General features: G+C 45.0%; 2 protein-coding genes across 3 annotated transcripts in view; both read right to left on the bottom strand.

Moving 5' to 3' along the window:
* Positions 1 to 20,031, bottom strand: part of LOC148660433 (E3 ubiquitin-protein ligase TRIM39-like) — a 182,698-nt gene that overhangs the window by 125,861 nt on the left and 36,806 nt on the right. The gene's annotated exons all lie outside the window — the stretch shown is intronic.
* On the bottom strand, positions 675 to 18,112 carry LOC148660436 (butyrophilin subfamily 1 member A1-like). Its single transcript, XM_088637829.1, has 7 exons — positions 17,826 to 18,112; positions 15,709 to 15,782; positions 15,106 to 15,453; positions 13,994 to 14,275; positions 7,781 to 7,801; positions 4,136 to 4,153; positions 675 to 1,201 (listed from the first exon to the last, which is right to left on the bottom strand). Exons 2-7 carry the CDS (start codon positions 15,779 to 15,781, stop codon positions 951 to 953), a joined length of 993 nt encoding a protein of 330 aa, XP_088493955.1. The 5' UTR covers position 15,782; positions 17,826 to 18,112; the 3' UTR covers positions 675 to 950.

Here is a 20,031-nt window from a genome sequence, read left to right as displayed (position 1 = left end):
CCACCAGTCAGTTCAGGACTGGGAGACTCCAGTACATCCCCAGAGTGATGGGTTACTGCTTCAATCTGTCACCTGCTACACAGCTCACTGCCGCCCACCAGAAGGACTGGGGCAGACACTCTAGACAGCTTGTTCCAGTCTCCCAACACTCTCTGTGTAAAGGTGTCTGTTCCAGAGCTCATCCTCCAGTGCCTGAGCCAAGTTTACCTTATTTAGTTTACTTTAAATATGAAAGAAATCATTATGTTCCTTGTGCTGTCATTTTTGTACTGGACAGTATTAAATGTATTTAGGCGAAATGTGTTAAGTAGTACAACTCTTTGGATAAACAGACAGCAATATTGCAAGGCTTTCCTGTTTGTCTGTTTTGAGTCGAGCAGCTCAACTTGAACGATCACAATGTGTCGCTACCTATGCGCAGGGACAGATGCGATGAAATTCAATTTTATCAAACTACGAGGGGAGAAGGAAAATTCTTTTAAAATGAATTATCGTCCATCATGCACTCAGCTACTGGGAAAGAAGAGCCGACAGGAAGCATTTTGACCCTGAGCCAGCGAGTGACGTCACGCTTCCTCTGTTCAGAACGATCCTCGTGCCCCTGAAGTCCCACTGTCATGCCCAGTATACCTAGAGGGCGCTCTGCTGCTCTCCTGTTCCCAGTCCCTGTGATTATTCTTGTCTTTCTGGTGTGTCTTGTTGTGTAGCCTGTTTACTTCCTGATTCTGCTCTGCTCTTCGCTCAGCATTGAGGTTCGGATGTCCTGAGACCCGCCTGGCACCAGGTCGCCCCACGTCCGCTACCTGAGGGCCTAGGTTTCTATACGGCTTCTCCTGAACAGCTGAGCCCAGGCTAACCCCCGTCTCGCCGCTACGCATAGGGTCTTCCTCACCCTCATGCCATTCCACAGTTCGTCCCTTCAGACATCCCTGACACCCACCTGCGCTGCGTCACAGAGGAGCGACTGCAGGAGAGTTTAGGGCAACTGGGATTTCCTGGGGTACAGCTGATAAGGACATCTCAGGTACTTTGCTCACAACATTAAACACATCAGCTGTGTATAAAGCAGGAGTTACAACATGTCCCCCTGTTAGAGTAAGAGCCTGTATTGACCCCTGTGACCCTGCTGTGACCTTTGTAAATGACAAGTTCCTGTCAGTGACAACAGACTCACCTGCATGTTTGCGAAGCCTCTCAAACTCTGCAAACAGAGAGAAAGATGTTAGAGAGCTGAGAGCACATTCCTCCTGGAGTCTGGTCTCCAGGTGTGCAGTGTTGTGTGTTGTAGTGCTGTGCTGATCTCTCAGGCAGGACAGTAACACACAGGAGTGTGTTGTCTGGCCAGTGGAGCTGTGGGTCTGTAAGAGACACTGACAGCTCATCTAGTTTGTTATCACACAGTCCAGCTCCACACCTCCCACTGCCTCCAGTACAAAGACAAGGACAGGAGTGACTGAGCAGCCTCCTCACAGGAGTCTGAGCCCTTTCTCTGTTCCAGAGCTTCTGACTGTGAAGCACTGAGGCAGAGCTGAGGCTCAGGGACAGAGAGCAGTTCAAACTCCACTGTGGGAGGAGCAGCATCACACAGCACTTTCTCCAGCTGAACACACCCCTGACACACAAGATCACCCTGCTGCACACCTGATCTCAACACAGACAGCAGTGAGACACACCTGTTCACACAACTGATCTCAACACAGACAACAGTGAAGACACACCTGTTCACACACCTGATCTCAACACAGACAGCAGTGAGACACATCTGTTCACACACCTGATCTCAACACAGACAGCAGTGAGACACACCTGTTCACACACCTGATCTCAACACAGACAGCAGTGAGACACACCTGTTCACACTCCTGATCTCAACACAGACAGCAGTGAAGACACACCTGTTCACACACATGTTCTCAACACACACAACAGTGAAGACAAGCCTTTTCTCACCCCAGAGAGCAGTGTTAACACAGCCTGTGTGAGATGGGCAGTGAAAATTTAGATTCTGTACTTGTGTGCAATGTTCCCTCTAATTTCTAATGGTCTGTGTGTGCAAACATTTCAATTTGTGCAACTTTATAGTCATTCTCAAATCTACTATAAATTGTACATGCATGTTTTAAGAGAAAATATGAGCTACTTTGTTTTTTGATGCAAATAAACAGGAAATTAATATGAGTATTGTTTTATTCTTATGTTATGCAATTTATAATGCAAATAAATATCACTACAGTTTGTACAGTGTACAAATAATTTAGTGCATTTATTTTTTCTCTCTCCTGTCTTTGGCATTTGCCCATTCTGTGTAAACTTTATCCAGACTAATGAGCCCTCCATCCAGATGAAAGCTTTTATTTCTCATCAGCATATCCAAATGACACTCTCCTAAGCGGTTTCTTCATGTGTTTTAGAGTGAATTCATTAAGCTGAAACCCCGTTCACGGTCAACACTGGATACTAGAAAAGGTCCCCTGATATCCATCAGCTTTCCAAGGTCACAAAACTATTCAGTTTGAAGTGCAAATGTTTTAACTAGTTTGCATTTATTATTTCACGCACAGCAAATTTAAAGTCATTTAGTTGTGCTGCTGCACCATTAACTTTGCCCAACATCACTGACACACCGTCAGATGTAAACATCACCATTTTCCACAGGTCGAGATGGTGGTAAAACTGCTTGACTGCCAAAACACTAGAAGAAAAATCACATGCCTGCAGCTGCACCATTCCACCAAAATAAGTTTTATACACAGTAGAATTTTTAGGCTTAAATTTGAAGTGAGGCATTTGTTGACAGGTATATCTGTGCTTTCATTAACTGTTAACGTATGAAAATCTGCCGAAGCTATTTCCTCAGTCATTTCTTTTTGACGATGCTGTTGATAATCTCCAAAAATCCAAATGTGTAATTTTTGCTTTGCTAACTTTCAGGAATTTTAACATACTTTGTCACATGTTCATAAACGTCTTGACCTGAGAGTTATTCATTTTAATGGCTAACAGAACACTGTCAATAAGCACTTAAATCTCCTCTGAGTTTGAACATTTTCGTGTTCATGTTGAGATCTGGACTTTCACGCAGCAACCCTGTAGCTCGTAGTGAAGGATTTTGGTGTCTGAGTTTTTGTACACCATCAAGACGTGATTTTCTTGTGAGATGATGCTTTAAAAAGTCAAGTTTCCAAATATCATCCCCCTCTTTCAACTAGAAAATTCTCCTGGAACTTTCGCATCACGACAATACAAACATTTAACACCATTTTTTTAATCAAACGTAAATATTTCCCATAATGGAACATTTATCAAATTATGGGATTCATGTTGTTCTTGTATACTCTGGAGTAGCAGTTTCTACCATTTCTCAAGCCATCCCACTCTAAATGAGCTTGCAGTTCTTTTGCGCTTAACGCCCTTCACCTCTTTCGACATAGTGAATCGATATTTTTATTTTTTTAATAAAATAAATTTTTACGTGAGTAATACAAATTTGAACACAATTAGTCTACGTTTCTACGATAAGAAAAGGAAAAGGCTGTTTGTTGTGAAGCACAGAGACCCAAAAGACCGGGACAGCGATTCAGCGAGCTCAGTCACAGAGAGAGTGTGGAGTGAGCATGAGAACATGAGAACATGAGGTACGAGACTACGAGAGCAGAGATATCGATGATCGAGCAGCAGTAATACTGCACACAGTTGGGCCTCTCGCAGACAGGCTCATGTGGTCAGTTTAGCATTTTTCAATTGAAGACCGTTTGTTTTATTATGATCATATTTTCGGTGAATTTAATTTTTTGTGAGCAGTTCAATTTCCTATGTGCTCTGATTTCATAACCTGTGTTTAGAAGGAACATTGCTTGTGTGCAGTTCGTACTAATTTCACAGCTATAAATCTCTGACAGAGAGGAGCTGGTGTTTCAGGTGGGCTGATGCTGGCCTGAGGTTCAGTCACTGTCCAGTTCCCAAGACTCAGATACCTGGCCTTCAGACATGGACCTCAGGTACTGAACTGCCAGTTGGATTCAATACACATGTCTCTGACATTAGGAGCTGTATTGTACTGTATATGTGACACTACTGAAGAGCAAAAACCCATTCAACTCCTTTCAACAGTTCTCTGTGTGTTAAACATCCTTACCTCCAGGTCTGCATTTCTCTGAAAGAGAAAGAGCAGTGTGATGTTAGAGACACTCTTTCTTCCTTTACAATACGTTACTAATGTCCTACCTGTGTTTTAAGTGTTGCCTCTCTATAAGGTAGCATTGCGAGAGAGACTCAGACACAACTGGTAATTGAGTGTGAAAGAGCTGGAGTAGATTGCAAAAGGTAGCACTGCGAGAGAGCTGGTGAGGACTCAGACACAGCTGGTGAACGAGTGTGAAAGAGCTGGTGAGGACTGAGACACAATTGGAGTGAATGAGTGTGAGAGAGCTGGACTAGACTGAGACACAGGTGGTGTGAATGAGTGTGAGAGAGCTGGTGAGGACTGAGACACAGCTGGAGTGAATGAATGTGAAAGAGCTGGTGAGGACTGAGACAGCTGGACTGAATGAGTGTGAGAGAGCTGGTGAGGACTGAGACACAGGTGGTGTGAATGAGTGTGAGAGAGCTGTTGAGGACTGAGACACAGCTGGACTGAAGGAGTGTGAGAGAGCTGGTGAGGACTGAGACACAATTGGAGTGAAGGAGTGTGAGAGAGCTGGATAGGACTGAGACACAGCTGGAGTGAATGAGTGTGAGAGCTGGTGAGGAATGAGACAGCTGGACTGAATGAGTGTGAGACAGCTGGTGAGGACTGAGACACAGCTGGAGTGAATGAGTGTGAGAGAGCTGGTGAGGACTGAGACACAGCTGGAGTGAACGAATGTGAGAGAGCTGGTGAGGGCTGAGACACAGCTGGAGTGAATGAGTGTGAGAGAGACCTGGTGAGGACTGAGACACGGCTGGTGTGAATGAGTGTGAGAGAGCTAGTGAGGACTGAGACACAGCTGAAGTGAATGAGTGTGAGAGAGCTGGTGAGGACTGAGACACAGCTGGAGTGAATGAGTGTGAGAGAGCTGGTGAGGACTGAGACACAGCTGGAGTGAATGAGAGTGAGAGAGACCTGGTGAGGACTGAGACAGCTGGACTGAATGAGTGTGAGAGAGCTGGGGAGGACTGAGACAGCTGGACTGAATGTGTGTGAGAGAGCTGGTGAGGACTGAGACACAGCTGGACTGAATGAGTGTGAGAGAGCTAGTGAAGACTGAGACAGCTGGACTGAATGAGTGTGAGAGAGCTGGTGAGGACTGAGACACAATTGGAGTGAATGAGTGTGAGAGAGCTGGAGTGGACTGAGACGCAGCTGGTGTGAATGAGTGTGAGAGAGCTGGGGAGGACTGATACAGCTGGACTGAATGGGTGTGAGAGAGGTGGTGAGGACTGAGACAGCTGGACTGAATGAGTGTGAGAGAGCTAGTGAGGAATGAGAAAGCTGGACTGAATGAGTGTGAGAGAGCTGGTGAGGACTGAGACACAATTGGAGTGAATGAGTGTGAGAGAGCTGGAGTGGACTGAGACGCAGCTGGTGTGAATGAGTGTGAGAGAGCTGGGGAGGACTGATACAGCTGGACTGAATGAGTGTGAGAGAGCTGGAGTGGACTGAGACGCAGCTGGTGTGAATGAGTGTGAGAGAGCTGGTGAGGACTGAGACACAGCTGGAGTGAATGAGTGTGAGAGCTGATGAGGAATGAGATACAGCTGGTGAATGAGTTTGAGAGAGCTGGTGAGGACTGAGACACAGCTGGAGTGAATAAATGTGAGAGAGCTGGTGAGGACTGAGACACAGCTGGAGTGAATGAGTGTGAGAGAGCTGGTGAGGACTGAGACAGCTGGACTGAATGAGTGTGAAAGAGCTGGTGAGGACTGAGACACAGCTGGATTGAATGAATGTGAGAGAGCTGGTGAAGACTGAGACACAGCTGGAGTGAATGAATGTGAGAGAGCTGGTGAGGACTGAGACACTGCTGGAGTGAATGAGTGTGAGAGAGCTGGTGAGGACAGAGACACAGCTGGACTGAATGAGTGTGAAAGAGCTGGTGAGGACTGAGACACAACTGGACTGAATGAGTGTGAGAGAGCTGGGGAGGACTGAGACAGGTGGACTGAATGAGTGTGAGAGAGCTGGTGAGGACTGAGACACAGGTGGTGTGAATGAGTGTGAGAGAGCTGGTGAGGACTGAGACAGCTGGTGAATGAGTGTGAGAGAGCTGGTGAGGACTGAGACACAGCTGGAGTGAATGAGTGTGAGAGAGCTGGTGAGGACTGAGACACAGCTGGAGTGAATGAATGTGAGAAAGCTGGTGAGGACTGAGACACAACTGGACTGAATGAGTGTGAGAGAGCTGGTGAGGACTGAGACAGCTGGACTGAATGAGTGTGAGAGAGCTGGTGAGGACTGAGACACAGCTGGAGTGAATGAATGTGAGAGAGCTGGTGAGGACTGAGACACAGCTGGAGTGAATGAGTGTGAGAGAGCTGCTGAGGACTGAGACACAGCTGGAGTGAATGAGTGAGAGAGCGCTGGTGAGGACTGAGACAGCTGGACTGAATGAGTGTGAGTGAGCTAGTGTGGACTGAGACACAGCTGGAGTGAATGAGTGTGAGAGAGCTGGTGAGGACCGAGACAGCTGGACTGAATGAGTGTGAGAGAGCTGGTGAGGACTGAGACACAGCTGGAGTGAATGAACGTGAGAGAGCTGGTGAGGACTGAGACACAGCAGGAGTGAATGAGTGTGAGAGAGCTGGTGAGGACTGATACACAGCTGGTGTGAATGAGTGTGAGAGAGCTAGTAAGAACTGAGACACAGCTGGAGTGAGAGAGCTGGTGAGGACTGAGACAGCTGGACTGAATGAGTGTGAGAGAGCTGGTGAGGACTGAGACACAGCTGGAGTGAATGAATGTGAGAGAGCTAGTGAGGACTGAGACACAGCTGGAGTGAATGAGTGAGAGAGAGCTGGTGAGGACTGAGACAGCTGGACTGAATGAGTGTGAGTGAGCTGGTGAGGACTGAGACAGCTGGACTGAATGAGTGTGAGAGAGCTGGTGAGGACTGAGACACAGCTGGAGTGAATGAGTGTGAGTGAGCTAGTGTGGACTGAGACACAGCTGGAGTGAATGAGTGAGAGAGAGCTGGTGAGGACTGAGACACAACTGGAGTGAATGAGTGTGAGAGAGCTGGTGAGGACCGAGACAGCTGGACTGAATGGGTGTGAGAGAGCTGGTGAGGACTGAGACAGCTGGACTGAATGAGTGTGAGAAAGCTGGTGAGGACTGAGACACAGCTGGAGTGAATGAATGTGAGAGAGCTGGTGAGGACTGAGACACAGCAGGAGTGAATGAGTGTGAGAGAGCTGGTGAGGACAGATACACAGCTGGTGTGAATGAGTGTGAGAGAGCTAATAAGAACTGAGACACAGCTGGAGTGAGAGAGCTGGTGAGGACTGAGACAGCTGGAGTGAATGAATGTGAGAGAGCTGGTGAGGACTGAGACAGCTGGAGTGAATGAATGTGAGAGAGCTGGTGAGGACTGAGACACAGCTGGAGTGAATGAGTGTGAGAGAGCTGGAGTAGACTGAGACACAGCTGGTGTGAATGAGTGTGAGAGAGCTGGTGAGGACTGAGACACAGTTAGTGTGAATGAGTGTGAGAGAGCTGGAGTAGACTGAGACACAGCTGGTGTGAATGAGTGTGAATCTGAAGGAGTGAACAACACAACCTGTTACAATACACACATGGACTCACCTCGGTCTTCACGTAGCCAATCTGTAAGTGGAAGAAAAGACAGTTAAACAGGTGGAACACCTGGAGTCTGAGGCAGATGGAACAGGAGCTGCTGCAGCCTGATTCTTCAGCAGTGTCCCAGGTTAACCATGCTCATGCCTCTCTCTCAGCAGGAGGGAGACCGGAAGATCTGTTCAAGTACTGTATGTGGACTGTGAGACAGTTCATACACTGACTCCATTAAACCTTATGGGACATGACAGCTGTTCCCCCTGTCTTCTCTTGCATGTGTCGTGTCTGGAATCATTTATTATTACTATGATTATAAATAATGATGATAACAACAATTCAAATAGTTTATTATTAATTATTAATAATTATTAATTATTAATTATTATTATTATATTATTATTAATAATAATTATTATTAATTTTTAAGGCTCCTTTCCAAATCCAAGATTATTTACATCATGAATAAAGAAAAAGGCAAGAAAAGTACAATACAAGTAAATGAAAAAAGAATGAGCCTACAGGTGTTAAAGATAGATAGATAAGACTTTATTGATCCCGAAGGGAAATTGAGGTGTTACAGCAGCCCAGCCCAAGACAAGTAAAAACAGACTTCAGAATAGACGAAAAATTAAATTAAAATAAGTACAGCAATACAAATAAAATATATAGAGTTAGGTGTGTGCAAAATATGTTATTAGTCACTTTAAAACAATTAAATATGTGGAAAATGTGCACAGGTTTATACAGATTGATTGTCCAAAAAGTACAATAGTGCAAATGCTGTCCATAGAGGAGCAGATGAAGGGCTAACAGTCCTAGCCTAGGGCAGCGTTATACACCCTGACAGCCGCCAGGAGGAAAGACCTGCGGAAACGTTCCCTTGAACACCGGAGCTGGAGCAGTCTGTTGCTAAAAGTGCTCCACTGCCTAATAACAGTCTCGTGTAGCAGATGAGAGGTGTTATTCATGATGGCTGTGAGCTCGGTCAGCATTCTCCTTTCAGTCACCACCTCCAGGGGGTCAATATGAAAATTATAAGTATTTTAAACTGGAAGATATTTGTGAAAAGACAGCTGGTATTAAGAAATTCCTGTACCTTCAAACCAAAATGTGCTCCGACTGAAATAAATCACCCAAATGTTGGCGAAATATTCAACCAACAGGGGCTTTCAATGCTAGCAGTGTCACCACGTGATCTCTTAAAGCAGGAAATGTGGAAAAGCTGTACTGAAAATAATGATGCTACAGTATGTGGCAGCACTGGGCCGGAAGGTGTTAATTAAGGAGAACTCCTCAAATAATCCAAATCAAACATTTGAACATTAGGATTTGTGGAAACAAATAAAACTGACCATTACTAAATCCTGAACTGAATCAAACACTAGAAAGGTGCAGTAGAGAACTGAGGAACATGAAGGACAGCAGTGATGAGAGAAACACTTACTCTTCTCTCTGGTCAGAGTGTCTGTCAAAGGAAGAGGAGAGAAACAGCAGTGAGACAGAGAGCAGTTTCTCCAGGATCTCCCTGAGAGCAGAGTCTCTCCTACAGGACTCCTCTCCTGTGTCTGAGGAGTGAGGAGTCCCTCTGTCCCTTTCACACACTCCACACTGACTCCTGCTCCTGACTCACTTCAAGACAACTAACTGACTACCAAGACTTCCAGAGACACACAGGAAAGCACAGAAATTCCAATTCAATGCTTATACTGTAAATGCTATTGGCCATCATCTTTTAATAAGAGTATCTTTTATTACTCAAATATAAAATATAAGCTAACCTATATCAAACACTAGAAACTGCGCAGTAGAGGACTGAGGAACATGAAGGAGAGCAGTGATGAGAGAAACACTCACCGATCTCTCTGTTCAGATCGTCTGTCAAAGGAAGAGGAGAGAAACAGCAGTGAGACAGAACAGTTTCTCCAGGATCTCCCTGAGAGCAGAGTCTCTCCTACAGGACTCCTCTCCTGTGTCTGAGGAGTGAGGAGTCACTCTGTCCCTTTCACATACTCCACACTGACTCCTGCTCCTGACTCACTTCAAGACAACTAACTCACTACCAAGACTTCCAGAGACACACAGGAAAGCACAGAAATTCCAATTCAATGCTATAAATACTGTTGGCTATCGTCTTTTAATAAGAGTATCTTTTATTACTCAAATATAAAATATAAACTAAACTATATCAAACACTAGAAACTGTGCAGTAGAGGACTGAGGAACATGAAGGACAGCAGTGATGAGGGAAACACTCACCGATCTTTCTGTTCAGATTGTCTGTCAAAGGAAGAGGAGAGAAACAGCAGTGAGACAGAGAGCAGTTTCTCCAGGATCTCCCTGAGAGCACAGGCAGACCCCTGCAGTGAGAGCTGACAGTGTTACTGCAGCAGACGCCTCTAACTCCACACCTGCCCACAGGACACTCAGATTCCCAGCAAATCAGACTCAGGAAAGTGCAACTGGACAGGGTTCAGAAAGAGGAACACGAGCAGTTCTGTGTGAATCACTGCACACATCTGTCTCAGCTGGACAGGCTCATTAGTCTGTCTCTATCTGTACACAAGCATTTAGATAAGGGGCAGACAGGAATCCAAATTCACACTGGTGCACTAAGAATTACATTGATAAAACACAAATTACTTCAATTTAAAAAATGCTGTTTTCATAAATGTGCATACGTTGGTTTATTCACTACTTTTTAATTGAAAACAAATTACAGAAAGTATGAAAGACTAAAATGCACATTACCTAAATGCTGCAATCATCTCTTAACAAGGGTATAGTTTCTTAAAATATTTACATTTTGTAACTGAGCAGAAGGCAACAAACCTGATCAAAATCATTGGACATTAAGTGTATGATTACAGAAACATAAGACATATATCATGAAGAAATCCTAACATCTTTGAAATAAGTGCAGCAAAGGATGACCGATAATTCATAAGAAAGTAGGAATGGGAAACACTTACTGTTCTGTGAGCTCAGAGAGTCTGTCAAAGGAAAATTTAAAGAGTTTCAATACAGAAAGAAACAGAACATGAAAGGTGAAAATTCAGATGAACTGATGTCTGCAATCATCTTATAATAAGAGTAACATTTCTTACTGGTGGATAAGAAAAAAATAAGGAGAGCACCACAAACCACCAAAACATCACTTGACACCAGAACTGTAGGATTTGTGGAAACAAAACTGACCATTACTAAATCCTGAACTGTATCAAACACTAGAAACTGCACAGTAGAGGACTGAGGAACATGAAGGACAGCAGTGATGAGGGAAACACTTACACTTCTCTTCGGTCAGAGTGTCTGTCAAAGGAAGAGGAGAGAAACAGCAGTGAGACAGAGAGCAGTTTCTCCAGGATCTCCCTGAGAGCAGAGTCTCTCCTACAGGACTCCTCTCCTGTGTCTGAGGAGTGAGGAGTCCCTCTGTCCCTTTCACATACTCCACACTGACTCCTGCTCCTGACTCACTTCAAGACAACTAACTCACTACCAAGACTTCCAGAGACACACAGGAAAGCACAGAAATTCCAATTCAATGCTATAAATACTGTTGGCTATTGTCTTTTAATAAGAGTATCTTTTATTACTCAAATATAAAATATAAACTAAACTATATCAAACACTAGAAACTCTGCAGTAGAGGACTGAGGAACATGAAGGACAGCAGTGATGAGGGAAACACTCACCGATCTCTCTGGTCAGATCGTCTGTCAAAGGAAGAGGAGAGAAACAGCAGTGAGACAGAGAGCAGTTTCAACAGGATCTCCCTGAGAGCAGAGTCTCTCCTACAGGACTCCTCTCCTGTGTTTGAGGAGTGAGGAGTCACTCACTGGGACATGTGAAGGGACAGTTACTCTGGGACACAAAGTGTATCTGTCAAACACTGCCCCTGTGAGAAGTGAAGCCCAAGAGCGCACATACCGTATTCCCCACAATACACTCTTACACAGTGCTCCCCACAGCTCACACAGTAAGCCCCAAAACACACACACACAAAACTCCCCCCACACAGTACTCCCCCCCACACACACAATACTCCCCCTTCACACAGTACTCTCAACCAAACACACAAACAGTACACCCCACAATACACTAATATAATACTCCCCACGCACAATATTCACCACAGCACACAAACACAGTACTCCCCACAGCACACACACACAGTACTTGCCACAGCACGGATACACACACAGTACCCCCACAGCACACAAATATTACTCACTCTTTTCTGCAACAAGCCTCCCTGCAGAGAAAAGAGAAGAGAAACTGTAACTGCAGAAGCTCATGATCACAAATGGATCTTCAGCAGTATTAACAACACTTCAACAGATCATTTCTATTGTGCTCATAGAATTTCAATACAAATGGAAGACGAACCTGAATATAAAACAATGTATAAAAAAGAAAATAATCAGATTAAGAATTTTATTCAAAATAAAAGCTTAAAAAACATCCACATGAATTTAATCTTCCATTGATTAGCTGAGTTAGATCCTAATGAATGCGTTAGAGAACTAAACTATGTGATTCTCCTTGCTGAGGGAAAGGTGAGGCTGTGAGGATCAGGCTGCCCAAACCCCCCTCTATTATGAGGACATACCTTTCTCCCAAAAGTCTGTTTCAAACTCCATTTATAAGGGAGAGACGTGTTCTACAACCTGTATGATGTGAGTGAGCTTTGACTTATTTCCTTCTGCTCTGGAAGACATTGTGTGATGAAGTAACAAACCCACAATTGTCGTGGAATTGTATCGAAGAAGAGCCAAGAGAGGTATTCTCATTCCCTCAGTAAGGTCTTTATTCATATTGCAATATGGGGGCCCTGCTGTCACTCTGCAGAGTGCGTCAGAGACTCAACCTGTTACAAGCAGTACAGGCTTTTTATAAGATGTTGCGCTGTAAGAGAAAGCTCAGCACTTTGTCCCTTCTAACACTTCCCCTTTCCCTAAGACAAAACAGATTACATCATAAAACGAAAGAAGAAGCACCACTAGATTTGTTTTTCAAAGCTTATCAGTTACTTTTGGCTAATCTAATGACCAGACAGCATATATTGTTTTGGTACATTGTCTTTTAAAGTATCCTAAACAGTGCGTACTTTGGTGCGTACTTTGGTGACACACTGTTACATTCCTGTTATATATTTTCCTACATTTTCTCTCTACATTTTAAGAATCAATTTACTTATTAGATTTCCATTTCACAACCCTTTCCCTTTGAATTTTAAATTAAAATCACAGCAAAATGTCCAGAAAATCCTTGAGTCTAGGTGGTGTAAGAGTAATGAATCTGACATGCCTGTCCCTGTGAGAGATTCACTCTGATTCTCTCAGGAAGCTGGTTGTATCTCCCAGACCAGTAACAATGAGGAGCAGCTGATATAGCCACACTGGCAACATTACTACAGATGAAAGAACTGACTGGGACTGGGAATTTGTTGAGGGACAAATTCAGCACCAGAGCAGACAGGGGTCTGTTTTTGGAGGTAATGTAAGAATATTGTAAGACAAATGTCATTTTGCTTCCCTGGATTTCAAAGGAAGACATAATTACTCTTCTCTTTACATAGAGCATCTGTCAATCAAAGCAAAACAACAGTAAATTACACCAGGAAAACCTTTTCAACAGAAAACGGTTTGAAAAACACTAAGAATTCAGATCAATACCTTGCTTTCCCATTGAGAAAGTGTAGAATTCGATTAATTAAACTAGACAGTCCTGAAATCCAGTGTGTTTTTAAGCAGGGTTACTGATTACTATCACACTAGTGACAGAACCTGAGCAGAACCACTGGCTGGGGCATAAATATCTGAAACTAGATTTTCCACAAAGGATAACACTCAACTGAGCATCAAGAATATTGTCAAAAGAAAATGTAGGAAATCCAGAAAAAACGACATCTACTTTTCTCTCTGGAAAGATTCTCTGTCAATGAAAATAAATAACCAGTCATATTAGGAAAATGTCATGTTGAGCAGGTTTAATAAAAGAGCAAGTGAAACTGGTCAAATACCTCTCTCCCTGCGCAGTTTGACATGGAGATACATGATCACAGCACAGCCAGCAAGAGCACAGAGCAGGAACACCCAGAACACCACCATCCAGGGAGAGACCCGGGGGAAGAGTTCACCTGGAACACACAGCATCACAGCTGCAGAGCTGCACAGAGTCAGGGCGTCCTGAAGGCTGTGAACAGGAGCCCCTGCTACTCACTGGGGACGTCGATCTCTGCCTCCCTCACTTGGTTCAGCTGCTGCTGTTCAACTCGGCAGGTGAACCTGTTGGTGGCGCTGTGCTGCACGGTCACCTGTCTCCTCACAGTGAAGAGGTCCTGGCTGTCCCTGTGCGTCTCTGTGGGGTCGGCAGTCAGGCTCTGTCCTTCACTGTCCAGCCACACCACTTCAGGCTCTGGGAACCAGCCTTTAGACTCACAGCCCAGCCTGACCCCCTGAGCCTGGTGCATCTCCAGAGAGATCGCCGTCTGGGTGCCCACAGCTGAAAGAGTTTTTAAGAACAGTAGATATTTTTTAACAAAAGTTAACAAGATAAATAAGAAATTGCTTATTATTTTGGTGATAGAAACACCGGTATATCATTTCAAACTAAGTGTCTGCCAAATATAATATTGCAGTAAAATTCAATAATTAATCATGAACTAAAGAATAACTTACTGTAGACACTGCAATGACGCTAGTATACTCAATAGCATGAGACTGATACTCCCTGTGCATTCATTTGTTTTTTTAAATTGAGAGGTCTGTCCTAGTCTGATGACCCCCCACTGGGATCCTAGAACTAACAGTGACCCCTCTAGGGGAAGACTACATGGTCCTATTCCTTTCAATTACTCTTCATTTAATTACTTAATTAAACTTAATTACTCTCAATTACAGCTCAATTAACATTGAGCTCCTGAGACAGCAGCAGCAGCTGGTTTGATGTCTTTTCACTAATTACAGCCCATGACCCTTCCTCTGTCTGCTGATGTTCCAGTGAGGCAGAGGGAGGTCTCAGGACTCTGCCTGTGCTATCTAGACTCCTGTCTCCCTCATCAGTAAGTGGAGAAAACTGAGACATCACTGGTTAGTGTAGGAAACTCCATCAGACACGAATGCTTCCTGTCAGCCCTGGACCAGCTGGCCCACTCTGATTGTCAACAAAACAAAAAACAGCCACCTGTACCTCAGTTTGTATCTCAGTGTTGTAACAGATGTGGCTCTGGCGTTGTGCTTAGTGCCACCAGCACCTCTACTGCCAGTTTCTCTTTCTCTGAAGGAAGCCCACATTACTCAAGATACTGAGAAATAAATGAAAACGGAACTGACCTCTAACATCCACTTCAAAGACAGTGTCATCGTACCAATCCAGAGACTCAACTACACATCTGTATCTCCCATGGTCAGAGCCTCGCACCCGTGTCAATCGTAAGGAAGTGTTTCCTTTGCTGAGCTCCTCTAGAAACAGTGCAGCTCTTCCCCTGTAGGTCAGGGCTTGATCTTGCAGCTCTGGTCTGTGGTTGCGGTATAAAAACACAGGCTTAGTGAAGTCGTTCGTGAACCAGCGGATCTCCAGGCCCTCAGCGCTGATCCTGGGTGAGAGGTAACAGGGCAGGACAGTGTCTTCACCAGCCACAGCGACAACAGCATCAGCTGGACCAAGAACCTGAATTGTCTCTGGACAGAAAAAGGAGACACAGAGTAAGACTTTCATTGTCACATAAAATCACCTGTCCCAGACACACTCACACATAACTGAGAGAGAAAACACACACTGTCACACAATCACACTCTAAATGAGTCTCCCACTGTCACAATCAAACACTCTGAATGAGACTCTCACATTCACACAGTCACACACTCTGAATGAGACTCTCACTGTCACAGAACGATAATTCCCTCCTGATTCCAGCTGTGCTGTTAGAGCTGTACCTGGTCTGGAGACAGAGATCTGCTGGACCAGCAGGATGATCAAACACAGGCACTCCGAGTGACCAGCCCTCATCCTGTAACACACAGAGAGTGAGTAAAAAGACACAGGAGCACTGATTCACCTGATGACCAGTCCTTATCCTGAAACACACTCTCACAGAGTCAGTAAAGACACAGGAGCACTGATTCACCTGATGACCAGTCCTCATCCTGAAACACACTCTCACAGTCAGTAAAGACACAGGAACACTGATTCACCTGAGAACCAGTCCTCATCTTGAAACACACTCTCACACAGTCAGTAAAGACAGAGGAACACTGATTCACCTCATCCTCTCTAGATCTTTTCACTCTACTGTTTCAAGGCCTGATTGTGCTTCACAGTCAGATTGAAGTTACAGGACAGTCACGCAACGCAGTGTTTTAATGTTCTCTGAGGGATCTGTGACTTGTATTTTTTTACAGGTCAAAGGTTTTGTATTTGCACCTAAGACCACTGTCTTTCTGCAACTAAAGCCTGTGATTCTTCACACCTGTGTGTTCAACCAGAGAGAAATAAAACAGATTGCAGGATGCCAAATGGCATCTTCCTGTCCTGTTCTATTTATGTTTGAAAGACTTCTGACACTGTCCCTTTCCCTGTATGTTCCTTTGATATGTTAAAGTCTCGCCTACTTTCAATGTATAAAAAGGAAAGTGTAACTTCAGTCAAGCGAGCATATCCTATTGAGTGCTAGGGGAAACCCTTTCTCTGTGATGTGCTCCCCTTCAGCTGATCGAATAAGAGATCTCTGTTTGACAGTCTCCTAACCTGAGTGAAGACTAAGTTTTTTTCGACACACTGATTCACCTGATAACCAGTCATCATCCTGAAACACACTCTCACACAGTAAAGACACAGGAGCACAGATTCACCTGAGGACCAGTCCTCATCCTGAAACACATTCTCTCAGAGTCAGTAAAGACAAAGGAACACTGATTCACCTGATGACCAGTCCTCATCCTGAAACACACTCTCACACAGTAAAGACACAGGAGCACTGATTCACCTGATGCCCAGTCCTCAGCCTGAAACACATTCTCTCAGAGTCAGTAAAGACAAAGGAACACTGATTCACCTCATAGCATCCTCTAGAGTGTCTTTTTCCCTTAATGTTTCATGGCCAAAATGCTCTGATTGTGGTTCACAGTCAGATTGAAGTTACAAAACACGCAGTGTTTTAATGTTCTCTGAGGGATCTTTGACTCTTGTATTTTTTTACAGGTCATTATTCTCTCTGATATTTAATTTAATGTCAAAGCTGCACACGGGACTCTCAGTCTGTGAAATGAACCAGGTTCATATAAAAGTTCCTGATAAAGTCATTGATCTGTGAAGGAAGCACAGTGCAAGATAATCAGTCTAGTGATACCGACAACATTGGGCTCAATTCTACACTCCTGAAATGTACATATCAAATTACTGTTGTGATAACGCATAAGGTTTGACTGTGCGGATTTCCACCGGTTTACAGTTTCTTCCCTCTACAGGAGCTAGAGTGCAGGTATGGAATCGAAATGTGGAAAGACGGTTGATTAAGCTTGAGAATACACAGCTGTCAGAAATGCAAGGGTCCTCTTGTGGTTACCAGCAGTATCACAGCACTTAACAGGATTTACGATAAAGAGGACATAGCAATAGATAGCAGCCCTGGTCAGACAGGAGATGGATTTCTGGTGATTAGAGAGGAAACTATTGGCCAGTCAAGTGCCACAACAAAGAATCAGTCACTGAAGAAGTACAACCAAGGCACAGTCTGTCTTCATGTCCCCCTGCCTCGTTCTGCTCAGAGACAAGAAAACTACTTCCTGTTCCCATTTCAGGAAGTCCTGAACTAAAGAACTCGAGTTACTTTTACTTTCATCTTCAGCAGGACAGATCTGCCCAGTGTCAGGTAAATACACCCATTTTAATACACCGATGTGTGAACAGGCTGCCCTTGGCCAGATGTCAGGAGGCAGTGTGCTGGACTGTAAGTCTGCCAGGAGAGTCTGCCAGATGTGCTACAGTGCTGCTGTTGTGTGCAGGGAGGCCTGCTGTCTGTCTCACAGCTGTACAGTTCACTCTGTCTGCTCACCTGCTCACAGCGCAGTCAGGACCTGGACACTTCCTCAGGCTCCTGGATCCGGTCTGGGAGCTGCAGTGTCCAGTGGATTCTCACCCCGGAGACGCAGGCTGTGTCTCTGCCGCTCGTGCTGTGGGCTGCAGCCAGGCTGGGTGAGCTGTGCTGAACACAGGAAGCTTTCACTTTCTCTTCTGTCTGAAGGGACACACCCCTCATCTCCACACGCCCAGCCTGATCAGCGTGTCTGGAGACAGAGGCATCATGTCTCAACTGCAGGGTCCAGTGAAGACACCTGGATTCACAGCCTAAATTAAATCAAGGATGATGATTATATCTAGGGTTATATCTAAACCTAGAGCGCTGAGTTTGGTAGAACGTTTTATGGGTATGATGGTGTTAAATGCTGAGCTAAAGCCAATGAACAGCATTCTTGTATAGGTGTTCCTTTTATCCAGGTGGGTTAGTGTGGTGTGTAAAGCTATAGAGATTGCATCCTCCGTGGAGCAGTTTGTGGTATCTCTTGTGCGATAGGCAAACTGGAGAGGATCCAGTGTTTATGGAATGCTGTCTTTAATGTGTGGAATAAGTAGTTTTTCAAAGCACTTCATTATGATGGGGGTGAGTGCAATAGGGCGGTAGTCGTTCAGACATGTGGGTGCTAATTTTTGTGGTACTGGCACAATGGTATTCGTCTTGAAGCAGCTAGGTACAGTGGCCTGGGCCAAGGACAGGTTGAAGATGTCGGTACAGACATCAGCTATCTGCCAGGCACATGTTCTGAGTACCAGGCCAGGCATACCATCAGGTCCAGCAGCTTTATGTGTGTTCACTCTACTTAGTGATTTCCACACATCCAGCTTGGACAGTGTGGGGGGTGGGGTGGCAGGGGAGTCAGTGGTCCAGGTGGCTGGTTCAGGGTTTTGAGCTTCGAAGCGTAGAAGGTGTTAAGCTTGTTTGGAAGAGAGAGGTCAGTAGCGCTTACAGGGCTTGTTTTGCTCTTGTAGCTTGAGATTGTATTTATGTCTTGCCACATGTGTCGTGGGTTAGTGTTGGTGTTGTAGTGGTGTTCTATCTGGGATTTGTACTGTTTCTTGGCACATTTTATGCCAGCTCTTAATTTTTTCCTAGCCCTTCTCAGTTCTTCCTCATTACCAGATTTGAAGGCTGTGTCACGGGCTTCGAGCAGGGAGGGGATCTCAGTGTTCATACAAGGTTTTTGATCTGGGAGTTTGTGTATCTTTTTAACGCGCGCCACATCATCAGCGCATTTGCTGATGTAGCTGGTGACTGATGGTGCACACATGTTGATATCGGTGTGGGATCCATGGGGGGCTGCATCTTTGAACACACTCCAGTCTGTGCACTCAAAACAGTCCTGGAGCATTGATTCTGCCTCTTCAGTCCATGCTGTTACAGTTCTAACTGAAGCCTTGGTGCGTTTGAGAAGCTGTCTGTAGGCCGGGAGTAGGAACAGGGAGATGTGGTCCGGTTGTCCAAGAGGGGGTGAGGTACTGCTTTGTAAGCACCGGGTACGTTAGTATAAACGTGGTCTACTGGGTTGTTTCCTCTGGTGGGGCAGTCAACGTGTTGGTGGTAGCTAGGCAGGACTGATTTCAGATTCCCCTGATTGAAATCGCCTGCAACAAATAAAACACCATCAGGGTGTGCTGATTCTTGTTTACTAATAGCTTTGGATAGCGTTTTGACTGCTTCCTTAGCATTAGCGTTAGGAGGGATGTATACAGCGGTAATAATGACCGACGTAAGTTCCCTTGGTAGATAGAAGGGTCGGCATTTTACCATGAAATATTCTAAGTCGGGTGAGCAGCGGATCGCGATTTCTGTAGTATCTCTGCACCATGCTTGGTTGACATGAATACACAGACCTCCTCCTTTATTTTTACCAGAGGCGGCTGTTCCGTCCGATCGGAGAGTTAAAAAGTCATCCAGCTGACTGGCGGAGTGCGGTATGTTGTTGTGAAGCCACGTTTCCGTGAACACAAGAGTGCAGCAGTCTTTTATTTCCTGGCGAGTAGTGAGCCTGAGTTTTATTCCGTCCAGTTTGTTGTCTAGGGACCGTACGTTAGCGAGGAGCAGGCTGGGTAGAGGTGGTCTGTTCCGCTGTTCTTCTAGTCTGATTTGCAGCCCGGCTCTCTGACCGCGTTTCTGTTTGCGCCGTCTCCTCTCCCGGCGGTCACGGTCAGGCAGCTCCGCGGCT

Source organism: Lepisosteus platostomus, chromosome 6 (genome assembly GCF_059453375.1).
Source record: "Lepisosteus platostomus isolate fLepPlt1 chromosome 6, fLepPlt1.hap1, whole genome shotgun sequence".
Classification (NCBI taxonomy): Eukaryota; Metazoa; Chordata; class Actinopteri; order Semionotiformes; family Lepisosteidae; genus Lepisosteus; species Lepisosteus platostomus.
The sequence above is the reverse complement of the archived record's forward strand: the minus strand, read 5'-3'. Positions and strand labels throughout refer to the sequence as shown.